At 39.3% G+C, this 15,834-nt stretch overlaps 1 protein-coding gene across 3 annotated transcripts in view; it reads right to left on the reverse strand.

Moving 5' to 3' along the window:
* SLC35F1 (solute carrier family 35 member F1) overlaps nt 1-15,834 on the reverse strand; it is a 257,592-nt gene that overhangs the window by 142,328 nt on the left and 99,430 nt on the right. The window contains exon 1 of one of the 3 annotated variants that reach the window (XM_035320596.1): nt 3,726-3,850. The exons of the other annotated variants lie outside the window; for them this stretch is intronic. Coding sequence (XP_035176487.1) covers nt 3,726-3,835 — 110 coding nt within the window. The 5' untranslated portion in view covers nt 3,836-3,850. Of the gene's footprint in view, nt 1-3,725; nt 3,851-15,834 lie in introns of those variants that run through there. 3 annotated transcript variants of the gene reach the window in all.

Consider the following 15,834-nt stretch of genomic DNA (forward strand, 5'->3'; position numbering starts at 1 on the left):
GTTGGCTTATGCCCTGTAATCACAGCTGGAAGGTCACCGGTGCAGTATGGTTCACCATGAACTGTCCTACCCCCTCACAGGGAGACCCACCTTTCAATGATGCTCCACCCTCTTGGAGCTAGGAGAGTCACCACATCTCGAGCTGGCAGACAGCATCGTTTGAGGACTTGAAGGGCACAGAAGCCTTTGGTTGTGCCACAACTTCCCAGCCTCACAAAAAAAAAAAAAAATCATTAGTTGTCTATAACCAAAGCCTCTGAGTTGTCACAACAGGGTTTAAATTTGCACTCTGGAATAATTACTGTGTAATTGGTAATTTTTTTTCAGTGATTATTAAAGCTTTTACCTGAGTGTTGTTTATTTTGTGGATTAGCGTATTCTGTTTAGTTGGTGTCAAGTATTTTTGTTGCACGTTTATCAGCTATTGCTTGCTGCCAGCTGAGTAATTCTGTAAATTAGATTTGTATATACTCTCCCGTGTAAGTAAATCTACACACAAAAGTGTCATCCCATTAAAGCCATCTATCTCTTGCTAGCTAGCTAGTCTGTGTGCGTGTACCCGTCTGACATTTAGGCCATAAACAGCTCTTGACTCTCAACAGGGGATTGTGGAGAAATACAAAGAAACCTGTGGGAATGCATGTAGTAATTTTTTAAACCTATAGAAGAAAGAAGGCAAAGGAAATGGGGAAAGCCTGTCAGCAAATGATCTTAAGTAAAACAGAGAGCAAGAGATGGAGTAGCTACTGTAACAGTATTGGTTTTCTTATTCTACAGTATTTCTAACACCAAGCATTCAAATTATGAGTTAGATCTCTGAAATCCAAAAGACTGGCTACAAAAATCAAGAAGCTTTAAACAAAAATATTCAATCTGTTATTATTATTATTTTCTCCACCTTTTGAAAATTTTATGGTTAAATTTTTCAAGCTTTATTCTGAAAACATGAAGAGTGAAAACATGACCATGAACCTTTTAACAATTGCTCTTGGGACTTAAATAGAAATGCTAAGTATTCTGACACAATACAATTTTGGTCACTGATAGAAATGGCTATTATGACTATTATTTTTTTCCTTAATGCCAAAGATAGATCTTCTATACACTAAGTACCTTTCAAGAGGGTTCAAGTACCTTCTAAAGGTATGCTGGGGTACAAAGTTACTCCATGGAAACAAACAGAATTTCCTGAAGGCAGCAGGGCTGTTGCAGTATAAAAAAGCCATTGAAGTGTGGGATGAAATGAAGAATGCGGGTAAACTAACATAAATTCAGAATGTCATTGCATACAGAATTTGGTCATTACTCCAGCTGAAAAATTATGAAACCAATTAGACACGGTACACTTAGAAATCCTACTAAAGACAAAAGATGAGCAGGAATTACATATTTATGCTTAAGAATAACTTTATACATAGATCATTGACTGATACTCCTTAAATACCATTTGACACCTTCCTGATAAAGCTTCACAGAATTTTTGAGCAATTCTCCTCAAAGATGAAAGGCCTGGCATTGCTTTCTCAGGCTAGCATTAATTTTCAGAAGCTTAATATTGCAACAATAAAATTTATAGTATTTACATCTTTCATGTTATTTGCTAAAATTTATTTAGGAGACAGTTTATGGAGACAGCTTATAAAGCTTGGTGATGAGTTTGTGGGTCGTTGATTTGAGCCCTATTGTAAAATCCTTAATTCCAAATATACAAAAAAGGATTTTATTTTATTTTATTTTTTAAATAGGGGCAAAAAAATCTGTCAGGTTCCTAGTAAGTTTTCAAAATTTTCTTAAAAGTAAGGATTGTAGATATTTTCCTTTTTAAAAAAAGAAAGCTAAGATCTCCTTTGAATCCAAGTACACCAGGACCTTTAAAAAAATAATAAAATCACCTCCCTACAGTAATTACCATAAATACCTCTGTCAAAATATGGCAAGTTGTAAATTGTAGAACACGTTCTACTAACATGCAAAGATACTGAATGATTGCTTTCCTGTCTAGAATTAAACTGTTTATTTTTATGCCGTTGGACAAATTGAAAAGCTATCTGCTAGAGCAAGTCTCTAAAATAAGTAATTTTATTACATTGACTCAAGAGATGAGCAAGCAGCAGCATACTAACCCATCTGATCTAGGATGCTCCAAAAATATGCAACTAGCATCTGCCAAAAATTCAGAGAAATCCTGGTAGAGGTTGGAGAGAGATGTAAAAGATTTGTTACTGTCGTGCACTGGCAAATGTCCCATTAATACATGCTATTCACTTTTCTGTGTCTCTGCTGTCTTTTTTTGCTTGTTTGTTTAAAGAAAAAAAGTTTTCTTTACAAAATTCTTTACAAAGTTTTCTTTAGAAAACCAGAATTTACTCTTGGTTATACACCAAATGTCCTGAGTACACAAGGTTCAAGTATTTGCAGCATGTGTGGGCACAGTTACTAATTATTTTTTTTCAAATAACTATTACAAATCATTAAGAATAACAAAATCATTAAGAATAACAAAACATTCTTTAGTTAACACAGGTGTATCAAGTCACCAAAACATACTGGGTCTATGGCGGAATCATGGGTCCTCAGGAAGGTACCTTCAATATCAGGCAGTATTCACTGCAATTAAATTCAAGTGAGGGATTAAAGCTAAGTCCATTTTTAAGTGTTTTCCTGAGCAGGAAAGATCTATCAAATCAGGATTGTTGAAAAAAAAAAAAAAAAAAAAAAAGATAAGTTATAAAATTATTGCCGATCAGATAAACAACTTACAGATGTAGCAGAGATAAGTGTAATAGTTTACACTCACCTGCAATGAATGTGCAGATGTGCACTTTAAGATCATCCATGCATACACAGTATAGCTGTTAAATCATTAATGTGTGTATATATTGGAAAAAATATTGAAGGTGGAGATGCGGTGCTCCTTAGTGATCACGAAATCCAACTTTTCTGTTGGAAAAAATCCCCATTTCAACACTCAACTAACACAGGTCTTTTGACGATAAGGCAAAAACTGTGACAACCTGCAAGTAGTCAGAAGGAACCATATTTGTTCCCCAGACAACGTCAAGACATTTAAATTTGGGGAGAAAGGCTGAAAGCTCAGAATTTTCACACAGAGAATAATTGCAAAATATTCAATTCTGAAGCCACAGGAATGTTTAAATATGTATTTTGTAAGATAATATTGTAATATCCACTAAGGTAATTTTATAGATCAAACGTGCTGACTGAATCTGAAGGAATGATTGGAGTAATTTATTTCCAAAACTTTAAATACAACTGACATATTTCTACAAATGTTCCAGTAACTTGAAGAGGAGTTATCTAATTGTAAACTCTTTCATGAGCAGATGTGCAGTCAGTTGCAGAAGGCATTGAGATGGCTCGCACAGCAGAGGAGAAGCATAAAGCCAGTATATGCAAACCTGAAGTCTGACCATGCTAGAGTGTCCCCAGGCACAGGCACATGAACAAAGAAATAGGTTTTAGGATATTCTGTAATAGCCTGCTTGAAAACAAGCACTGCCAAACAAACAAGCAAACAAACAAAAAAGCATTCACGCCACACACACCCAGAGCTCAAAATCAATGTAATCCAAAATTTCCAATGGCAGTCTATCAGCTCTCCCCTGACTATTGAAGGCACTGTTCTGAGTGCCTTCTGTAGCGTAACCAACTTTTATGAAAGCCTTACTCTGTGTTTTACTGCACGGCAATACTTAAATCAATACATCTTATCCACCAGTGCTAGCCACAGCAGATGAGCCCCATCTGGGAAGATGCTGCAAGGACTGAGGGCTGGACTTTGTACAAGCCTTTGGCTCCAGGCTGCAATGCACATTAGCTGTAGAAATGGTTAGGAGCCCAGGCAAAACAGAACAGCCTCCCACCTTCTTCTCAATCACCATTTCAATCACAGAGCAATCACCAGCATATGCTGCAAGCACTTCCATGTCATTTCAAGCTTGGCTCAGCATCTAATAGCTTAATTAGGACCAGAAAAGCTGCTATAGATCAATCACAAGAAATGCTAGCATTGAGTTTCACAGCTCCTTCCAGCAGCTGCCTGCTTTATTGTACTTTGGCTTCCTTGCACCTTGGAGTCCATACGTTCAGTAAAGTCACACAGGTTAAGGCCAAAGAAAACCTTGCACAGCACTGGGCTTTCCGAGCATGGGAAAGAGCTGGTTTGAATCATGGTCTCTTATTTGCATTTACCTTCTGGCATGTAAATATCAGTCCCAGAATGGGCAAGACTCAGATGAGGAGCACCATCCTCTCAGTAAAGATGCCTGTGGTAGCCAGGTGATGGGGCAAAGTGTTTCTTTGCAAAAACATTTCTGAGAGAGTCTCATTTTCAAAACTGTAACCTGCAATGACCACAGTTTCAATCAGACTTTCAAGCTACTCCTGTAACAGCTTTGATAATTCTAGCGCTTGCTGTAATTTTATTCACTGATTGATCCATTTAGAGTCCAGACTTGCTTCTCTAAGGACTGACTGTACTATAGTCTTCTCTTTTTGAACATTGTTATAGCTGTATCTTGCTTTTTTGTCCTTATTTAAGTGAACATACCTGAAGAACTAACTTGCTGTGCAGCTGACCTTGAAGAGGGCTTTTGCATAACCATTTCATTTAAAAGAAAGGAAAGACTGACAATCTGAAAATCACCCCTACAAAATAAAAATTAAAAAAAAAAAAAAAAAACTGACACCTGATGACATTAAAGAAATCCAAATGAGTGCTTTAAGACACCTTTTCTGATGTCACTTGTTAGTGTACTTCTGAACTCAGGTCAACACAGAGGTGTATCACTGCCCGTTTAATAATTGCATGTGCAGGTTTGAACTAGAAGCAGCCCTTTTAAATGCTCTACCAAGACTTAAAAGGAGTGCATTCAGTCAGGCAAAAATAAATAAATAAATAAATAAATAAATAATCAAAAATAATATCTGTTGGAGAACAAACTTATTTTCATTTCTGCCCTGTGAAACACAATGCCACTGTGTTCTCTTCTTTTGGCTAGGTATGTTGCTGTATAATGAAAAAATGCAAGTCTGCATATAGGCCCCAGCTCAACACAATATCCAAGTTTGTACCTAGATGATAGTATTACATTAGAAAATCTTCTGATAGGATGTCAGAGGCTTCATGCAACTAACCAAAGACACCGCTGACTATACACTGTATGTATACATACACACACAAACACCCATGCCAGATTATTCAGTGTTTTCCTGTTGGTGCTATTTGCACACCTAATTATAGCATCAGTCATTTTAACATTTTCATTACACTTTCCAATGCAGACTGGGCTGCAGTCATGTAAGTCATACAGCTCCTACAGGAAAAATGTGGTTTATGGGATCACTGTCTCTAGCGTACAGTTTAATAATGTTAAAAAGATGCCAACATAAAAGTAATGGCTACATTTTTCATGAAGGGGGCATTACATTTCCACTTAATGGGGGTTTAAGCAGTTATTTCTCTATTATTACTACACTCCTAAAATTAATGCTCAGTAGCCCATTGTATGATCTGAAGGAGAATCCAAATTACTAGCAGTGCTAATGATAAATATCCTCAGAGAGTATCTTCTGAATAGTGGTGCCAGTCCTAATCTGACTGATTACATTTCAGCTAGTGTAGTGAAATACTTTTTTTAGTGAAATTTCTTCACTGATATCTATTCACCTTTTCACATTGCCTCCTCCTTTCTTCACCATTCACATTTCTTGTCTTAAAATACTCTCCCTAAAATATTAAATATATCTTTTGAACACACCTGTTTTGGATCAGCCACAGCAAACATAAAAGGGTCCAAGTTTAGGTTCAGTGTTCTGGTTGAGAGCACAGGCAGGCAAATAATGCAACCACCAGAAGGAAGGGGCTGAAATGTGCAGGCAGGGATGTGGGGGAGCAGGCACTTGGGAAGGGAAAGCAAGGCAACAGGAGTTTTCTGAACATTAATTTGCAAAAATCTACCACCTAGGTCAGCACGTAAGAGGCCTGTGGTTCCTCAACTACGCTTGTAAATACCTTTTCAAGGTTTTTCATGACAACATGACAAATATTTCTCCCAAATCTACGTTCTCTGGATGACGACTTGAAGATTCTTTTGAACATACAGAATAACACTTCCCCCGCTTTTTGTTCAATATTTGCTTTTATCTTACTTGTTTTCATGCATCATATTTCACTGTATCGATAGCTATAACTTGTCCATCACTGACTTAATCCCAAAAATTTCCTTCAGTGACTTGGCCCAACATAACATTGTCTGGGATCCAGCTGTGCACGATCACAAAAGCCTTTACCCACATTGCTTGTGGGCAGAGCTGTACCCATGAATAGTTAAACATCCGTACAAGGGTTTATATACTTGTCTCATTACTAACAACATAGAAAGGTTTTATTGAGTAAAATATGATCTATGATTTACAAAAATATCATAAAGAAACTTTTTAAACAATCATTTAAATATATATTCCATTCCAGGTAAGCAGATAGCAATTTGATGGCAGGTTAATGTGACTTGAAACTTCCCAAGCCTGAGTTCCTTACTGCACGTTACCTTTGCTGATTTCTGATTGAAGACCCAAGGCTAATGCCAGTGTCCTTAAACTGGCACAGAAGACACATACGATCACCATGTTACATAAAAGCTGCCTTAAGAAGCAAAAAGACTACCCACAAATTTCAGCTGGCCTCTTTCCCTTGACTTGCCTGTACTGGGCTTCAGAGGAAGGCATGAAGTTCCCTTTAGGCTTGAGGAGAGTGAAGAAAGGAGGCGTATATTGTGCTCAAAACGTACAGTTAAAAATCTGAGAAGGAAGATGGGCAGTGAAGTTATACTAATTGTACAGCCCTATTCAATAAATGTATCATAGTCCTGCCTTATACTTCCCACTTCTTAAAATTAACATTTTTATATCAGAATTTAAGAGAATCCCCAAGGCACTTGAGGAATTAGCCATTGTTCATTTTTTATTAAGTTATAAAAAGAAAATAAAACGATCTTTGTGGCCGTTTCAAGATGCTTCCGACAGGCTGTAAAGCAAGGAGTCCCTTGAGCTATTCCTTTGTCTGACGGACCATTTGTTTTGTGTGGTATTTTTCTTCATAGCATGGAGCATAGAGCTCAGATCCCCTTTAATTCATCTTGACTAAACCATAAGTCAATCCTGCACTGTGACAGAGTCATGGGAAGAACAAATCATTGCAGAAAACAAGTGATAATTATCTGGCAGCGTAGTTACTGGTTTGGATGTCAAGTTACAACCCACTCCCCAAATGTCCTTCTGCTGCTTGCCATACACGTTCCTACAATAAAGTCAAAGACCTTCAAGTCCCACCAGAGCACCTGAAAAGCTGGCAAGCCATGCCAGACAGCCTGCAAATTTTACGGGGTCCATGAGGCAGGCAGCAACGATAAGATGACAGTATCCATTAGGGATGAGGATGAGAATTTCCTCTGTAAACACCTGTCCAAACTCAACTCTCACCTAAGGGTCAGGCTTTTAAGAACTGTTTAGGCTTATAACATAGTCCTCCCACTGAGAGAAAGGATGACAACAAGAATGAACCTACAGTGTCCGATGGCACTGCATTACCTACCATGCCACTCAGGTGCTGGTGGAATAAGAGGAAAGTCGAATAAAAAAGTCAAGCTCTTGGACTTGTGAGAGAGTTGTGCCCATGGATGCTGGAAATAGCCCAGCTATGGACTTAAAATCAAGAAAATGACAAAGCCTACAATCTAAAAAGAGCAGCCCTTTGATTATGTCAATCTGTCCATGGCATTACTCTGTCTTCAGTGGGAAGGAACCAGAAGATCCTCAAGTAAGCCTTACAAAACGAGCAGCAATTTTGTCCCTAGAGAAGCTAGCAGCAGAGCAGGCCACCGACAGATGTGAATGCTCTTGTGCCATCCCACTGCCTTCTTCAAGCGGTAGTGGGGGCTGCCAGCCATGTCTGTCCCCTGCAAATCCTGTCCCTGCAGTCCTCCTCAGCACAGCTCAGTCAGCCTTTGCCTCACCTAAAGTTCAAAATGATGATGCCACTTGTAACCCTGAGAGAAAACCCAGCTACATAAAAATATACAAGCAAGAGACTGCTATTGCCAAGCACTTTATAAAATTTTACAGTAAATGGCAATTCTAAAATATCCTACAATATTTTGATTGTGCTGGTGTAAATCTTCATTCACACGGTGCAAATTATCTTGCATGCTCTTTGGTTTTATAAGCTATTTACAGTGTTAAAGATTGGAGCAGCTCTGAATAAGAAAAAGGAAAAGGAAAAGGAAAAGGAAAAGAGAAAGAGAAGGAAAGAGAAAGAGAAAAAGAAAAACAACTTCCACTCAGGAGTTCCACAATTGCTTGGGATACTGAAGACCGTTCAAGACATTTGCATCATTTGCCATCACTCTTCGTAGACACTTCTCATGCAGTCCTGAGAGCAGTGCGATAGGAAGCTGGCACAGCTATGCCACCTGACAGGCTGAGAAACACTTGCTGCCAAATCAGTCACCAGTAGCCCTGAGGAGAGATGACTTTTCCTCCATTTTATACCATACCATGTCTGTGCCTAAACGTTCATACAGCAGTGGCAATTTTTTTTCGCCATGGACCCTAGCAAGTGCCGACCAGCAATGTTTATCTGATCAGAAAGGGTACAACTATTAATCAAAACAAAAGTGTATCAGGCCAGCTGACAGCAAGACAGAAAGAAAGAGCAATGTCTCAGCCATGAAATAACACAGCAAGTAGTTTTATGTATGGCTTCATTTGCTAAAGTCCTTTTGCCCACTGACATTTAGACCTTTTTCTCTAGCTTAATTTCTTATAACGTGAGAACATGTCTTTGAATTTCAGGATCAAGGGGAATGAGGTCTATACGTGCTGGGTTCAATTTGTTAAACTTCTCTCCTGTGGATGCAGTTGTACCAATATGTGTTATTATTTTCTTTTTTTATACTAAGAGCTGGTGTAAAACAACTTTGTTGTGGTATAGAGTTCACATAAAGCAACATAAACAATTTAACCGTATCTATAATACAAGTTGCTGGTATGAACAAAGTTTTGTAATGACAATAAAAAGGAATAGAATACAACATTTTCTTTTTAAACCAGGACCACTTAAATAGTTAGTCAAAACCTCTCAAAGTAATTAACTACATGGGAAATAACTGGCATTTTAACTTGAAAAAAATACTTCCAAACAGACTTATTTTCTATGGTAATTCCCCTATGGAAAAGTTATTAGATGGGAAAAGAAGGAGCTGGGCTAACACTATATCTAGATGTGCATAATCTTCTATATCTCAGAGCTGAGGGGAAAAAAACACGAGCTGCAGAGAAAAAAAAAAAAATGAAAGAAAATGAATCCTTAGACTCCCCATCTCTTCTCAGAGGTAAAGCCTCCATTTGACATATTTCTCATATTTCTCCTCAAGGTAGCCAAAGGCCAGCTGGTTCACTGCATGGGAACCACTACATTCTCCTCCAAACCTCTACCCCCTGCACATCCCCGTGCCGATCTGCCCACTGCTGCCAGCTCCTCTCCTCTGCATCTCCACAGCTTGCAGGCAGAGACCAACATCATCTGCACACTGATGGCTTTGCAGAGGGAAGACGGGGTTTGCCCTTGCATTTGTAAAGCATATAAAAAGCTTGGCAATATATGCAAGGTGGATGAAAACCTTTGAACTGTGCCACGTTCTGGGCTAGGCATGATATCAGTAACCTGGTATCTCTGTAATTAGAGTCACCGCTTGCTGAGTGTCCCCCGCCTTGAGGTGAGATGGCATTTCACACAGAGCAGCTCAAATACAGAGGAGTAGCAGCTTAGGTATTTGATTAAAAAATGGGAAATGGTTGCAAAAAAAAAGGAAAACCAGCAAAACTCATAACAGGGATCAACATGAAACTCAGATACAATGCCAGTGGCTGCGCAGGTTGCTTTCTTGGGGCTTGTCTCTGTAGCAAACTATTCTCAGTATATACTCCAACTTTCGAAATGTAACCTTCCCTTGGTCTCCACTTACCAGTTAAATCCTACTTTCTGGGGTGAGTGCTCAGTTTAATGAACCTTCTAGGCATATCTGGGTCCCTGACTTCTCCCTTACTCCTATTGAACTCCTTCATGTGAGTGAACACTGTCATCCTCTGACAGACAAAATGCAAAGGAAACATTGTCTGACTTGACCAAAACAAACCCACTCTGAAAATCTTTTGGATGCAAATGATTCCTTTTCAACTTGCTTTCCTGTCTGTGAGGCTTGGTTTCACCCAACATCTGTCTCTCTTCCCCATGCAATGTAAATACATCACTCAAGGCTCATCTGGAAACTGTAACCAGCTCTCCTCAAAGCCATTTTTGTACAAATGCATCATAGTCCTGTCAGTGTACCTTACAAAATGCAAGCCGTAGGAACTGCTTATACACATCTTATACACATATGCATATTTTATTGACTGAACTGTTTCCAGTTTGTCCCTAGCACTGCAAAAACTCAAAATGTGACGCCAACACGCATCTGAGCCTGGTGGTACGGGGAACGAGCAACTTCTTTCCTTCCTCTATGCACTGAGAGTGTTAGGGGACTCAGCACAAGTTTGAATGCTTCTTCCAAAATAACTTTTTTTTTTTTTTAATTTCATTGAAAGGGAGAAATATTCAGTATTTTCTTATTGATTCTCCCTAAAGGTCCCTTTCTTACGTCATTTCATAAAGCCAAAGGCAATCGTGATGTGGCACAGCACCTGCTGAGTACCAAACATGACCTGTGATCCTTGTGAAGTTTTTCTGAAATTTTCCTTTTTTTTTTGCAAATTACATTTTTTGGGGGTTTTATTTGTGCATATCCTTATATTGAAGTCTTTTTGCTGTAGAGACAGGTCTGCTCACAATTTAGGTATTTTTTTTTAACCTCAAGTTAATTGACCAACAAGTTAATTGACCGAGCTCTTTAGTATCTTTGAAAAAGCAAGCCAGAATTCTCCCCAAATGTTTGAGATGGACTACAAATATTTGCAGTTTGGCTTAATCTGATCCCTAAGGTAAACCACAAATGTTTGTAGTATACATTTCAAGATTGCTCTAATTCAGGGGTGACAGAGGAGTTTCACTTTCTGGAGAAGCTCAGCATCGATGGGGGTTGCTCTTTGGCTTTTTGTACTGTGTTTTTGGTTAAAAACACTGGAAACAACTTCAGAAATGCTAGCTCTTGAGCCTACGCTTACACTGCTTCATTAAAGATATTTTTTCATTTAAAGTAAGCTGGAATTTAACTGTAATACATCCTATATCTACCCAAAGATAATTGTAAGGAACTTAGATACTAAAATAGAAATATCTATAAATATTAGGCACCTGAGTAGTGCAAGATGCAGGGAATATTTTTAGGAGTACCAATGAAACAGAACACATCATGTAAATAAACAACCAAAGAAGTATTCTGTGATTTGTATAATTTGATTATAAGCAACTTCTAGTAATAGTTTATGAACCTTCATTATGATCTCTACAATTTCACAACCTCAAAGCCAAAATGTATGCAACCTCCACTTGAATGTCATTAGCATGTCAAATATGCTAATAGATCCATTCAGTTTACATGTGTGTTTATTTACTTGATTGGAGTGAGGCATCGTGTATATTACAGCAATTAACTTTTATCATGTTACAGACTAGAACTGCAAGCAATTCTTTCTTCTATCCTGACATGAACAGACACTCCCTTCTCAAGAAAGTAATCTAAAGGGTTCGTACCAATTTTTTGCTTTCCTTCTAGCCCATCAAAAGTCTACTACTTCATCTATAGCTAATGCATAAAGTAACTTTTTCAAGTTAAGAAGCAAAACAGCCTTCTTGAATGCAGTAACTGGACATAAAGTGCATAAAGTGAGAGCAGAGCCTGCAATCATCTCACTAATTACTTATAAAAAAAAAATTGTATCATCATTCTGCAATAATATGGGTCCATAAGAGGTGCAAAGGCAAAGGTGTTTCCAACTGCAGGGCAAACACTGCAAGCAGCTTCTTTTACAGTCCATGGAAGTTCCTGCTATAACCAAACATTAATATCCCTTTCAAGGAATATACTAATGCCTCCTTAAACAAGCTATTAAATTCAGATGAAAAATGTTCTGGTCCTGGAGTCTTTATTATTGTTCACATTTAGTATAGCTTCAAAGATTTTTCCCTCCATGATTTATCACAAGCAGTTTGTCAGTGTTTGCAAATCTCCCACTTTGAGATATGTTTGAATAACTTTTGGTGGGATATCCGAAATACCCAGGTTTTTAGCCATAACCAGGCAAATCTAGCAAATGTGTCTGTTTGACAGACATACCTGCATTTATAAATGCATATTATTATACTGAATGTAACAGTATCTTTGACAAAATTTGATATATATGATAAAAAAGGCAGTGCCTGTAACACAATATTATTCTGCTAATTTCAGGAAATCAGATAAACTTTGTGCATTAATACAATGAACAATAAATACAGTTTTCCATTTGTAATGCTTTGTTTTGCTTCTAATATTTATAAGCAACTGTCATGCAAACATTTTAAATTTTCTAAATATTTATTTTTAAATAATACACAAACTCAAATCAACAAAGGAGTACCCTACGGTCTATTTGCTTTTATAAAAAACATTTGTTTGCAGATGTTTAAGATTATTGGTATATCCTTTGTTATGATCAGGAACAAATAAGTCAGCATTAAAAAAAAAAAAAAAAAGGACTGGACTTAATTTACTGAGACATGAAACAAATCCTCAGGAATGTCTACAGCTGAAATATGTTGCAGACCCACTCCACAATAAGTGATCTATAGCAAAACCTGTGTGACCAGTGTGCCTGCCCATCACCAATTCTATTATACTGTTCCTCTTGCCTTTCCCCTATCCAGTCCCACAGCACTGCAATCTTTGGAAATAAGCAGTAAGGTCAGACATCTGGTACAGAACTCAACTGCCATGCTGCATGTTTTTTTTTTGGTGCACAGACAGGGACATCACAATCCCATACTGACTGTCTTTGCAGATCAGAAAAAAAGGGGACATTGCGAGGGTTATTAGTGGGGTTGGACAAGTAGAGCCACATACTAACTCTTCACTCCCCACTCACATACATGCGTACATCCTGGTGCTCAGCACAGGCAGGGCTATTTCTTCACAAACTGCAAGGCTCTGGTGATCAATGTAGAAGGCTCACTAGTATTAGTATGGGATAGTCTGAAAACAACCATAAAGCCAAGCTCTCTATGATATCCTCTATGGAACATTTCCATGATGGTATTGACATTTGTGCATTCTTGCGTCTGCTTTCTTCATATTTCTTAAGACAGTTTGATGGAAGATGGTGAGTTATAGCTCCATCAGCTGAAGAATGGTAGTGGCATGTGCTTTCAATACGCTGAAAGACAGATGGAGAAATCTGGTGCCAAGGCTGATGACAAATATCCACCTCTTATGACAAAATAACTGCTTGGTGTATTGTATATGACCTTTATGAGACCCAGAGAAAGAACCTCAGAGATGGATGGTAGAAAGCAACAAGAAGTCTAAGGTGTTTAACACATACTGCACAGTTCTTTTTTAAACCTACAATACTTACTGGAAGATGTAGGCTGTGCAGTTTGGGGCCATTGCTGCGAAGAAGACTATGCTGCAATAGTCTTTAGCGTTTTTAGGACAGTGCCTACATATTCTTTGATGGGTTGACAAGATCTGGGATTGTCATGATAACGACAGCAGTGGCAGGACCTTCTATCAACATGCAGTCATGCTTAAGGGCTGTGGAGCCTGAAAGGGCGCCTGTGGTCCTGTGGCTGCTGCTTACACTGTTAATGCTGATGAAGCTTTCTGGCTCTGCAGAAATGAAAGTCAGCAGAATGTAAGATGGAGAAGTTTGCTTGGAAGCTTCTGTAGGATCTGGAAAGGCCATAGCACTCTCAATCATGAGTTGTAAAGAAAATATAGACGTGTCATTTTTCTTAAGTGAGAACATCTGGAGATGTCCAACATAATTACTTTTTTCCTAGCGATGAAGCATAAGGTTAAGCTGTGCAGCTTCACAGCCGACACGAGTAATTTGTTCAGCCCATAAGAACTGAACATCCAGATGTAACGAACAATACAATGGGGAAGGGCTTCTCAAACGACTCCATGAAATAAATAAGGTACAAAATGCACATTTAAAAAGTGATTCTTTCCCCGGTTACTTTCATTTACTAGGCCAACGTAAGCAACGACAGGTACCAGGCTGAAGAGCAAATACAGACATACTGCTTTGTTTCTGGCAAGTGAAAAGCACCTGCTGCCCCTGACTGATGTACAGGTAAAACCTGCAGTTTTCCCTGAAGCAGAGGGAACCTCTGCAGGGCAGAAATTCACAGATTTCCACTAGGACCCACCTGATCTTGCTGTACCTGGGCATCGACAGACTCCCCTGTGTAGCCCAGCCACAGGGCAGTGGGCTCCGGCCTGTGCCCGAAGTGCCAGGTGTGGCGCCTGGTGCAGGGGAGGCTGCCGCAGGGCCATGCCCCCACATCCAGCCAGCAGCAAGGTGGATGCACAACATACACAGAACATCATATAAAAGTACATACGTGGCCAGCAGCGCCCCAACACAGATCAAAGTGACAGCATTGACACAAAGATGAACAGCACTTACAACCTGGCTGGACAAGTGCCTTGACGAGCCGCTTGTTTATACGTGACCAGTCCCTTCACACACTTTTCCTCTACTTGTCCACTTTTCCATTTCCATAATACGCCCACACCCCTGGCAGTGAACCTTCAGTCTGCAGTGATCTAAGGACAGGGTCTCCTGCAGGCTCATGGTGGTGGGAGTCACCCCTGGTCTGTGGGGCTGATGCCCTGGGGTGCTTGTGTCCTTGACTGGGTTATTGGGGTGCCTCTGCCTGGCGCAGAGTCCCTCTGCTCCTTCCCCTGTGCCCAGACATCTGAACCTTTAACCAGCCACAGTTAACCATGTGGTGTCCAGGGAGGCTGTGAAGGATGAATTTTTGCCACCAAAATTTTGCAGCTTCAGCATAAGTCTAGATTAATACCAGCGTGCTGAAAGCTCCCCCAGAAGGTGAACTTGCAAGGAACAGTGGCCAGCATGGAGGCAAGAAGGTGACATCCACTCATACCAAGTCAGCAGAGCACAGAACAAGCAGTGAGCATGCAGCTGGGACAACAGGGACATGGAGGGGCTGCAAATACATGGCACCATGTCCAGAAGCAAATTTCAAGTGTACATGAGCTCTTAGTTCACGAGTTTTGGCCAAAATAACTAAATCAATTTTAAAAAAAATAAGAACAAAAAAAAAGGTAATGAAAACAAAAACAGCTTTAACCAAAACATACCAACAGGCTGTACAAGCCTTCCCTTCCCTCTCCCCGCCCCGCCCCCCCCCCCCCCAAAAAAAAAAAAAAGAGAGGAAAAAAATAGAAAGGCTGTCAGCATGTCTGGGCTATCAGCAGCTTCCCTTCATTGGTACACATTAAATCTATTGCTACGCATTAGCAATTTCAATTGACCCATGCAAAGAAAAGCAATTTCACATGGATGATGGGAGCCTTTAGCCAGTCTGGAGTAGAGGCTGATTCCTCTGTCTATTTACACTCCACTGATATGTAAAAACTGATTGCTGGTAACATCAGCCTTCCTGTAGGAGCTGGGCTAACTCCATACTGGTTACAAATAAGTACAAATTCTGCACATACTTTGGATTTTAAGAGGCACTTGCTCTTCACCAACACATGGCTGATGGGACAATCTGAGATACATTAATAGCTGCTGGTTGACTGT

This window comes from Oxyura jamaicensis, chromosome 3 (genome assembly GCF_011077185.1).
Source record: "Oxyura jamaicensis isolate SHBP4307 breed ruddy duck chromosome 3, BPBGC_Ojam_1.0, whole genome shotgun sequence".
Classification (NCBI taxonomy): Eukaryota; Metazoa; Chordata; class Aves; order Anseriformes; family Anatidae; genus Oxyura; species Oxyura jamaicensis.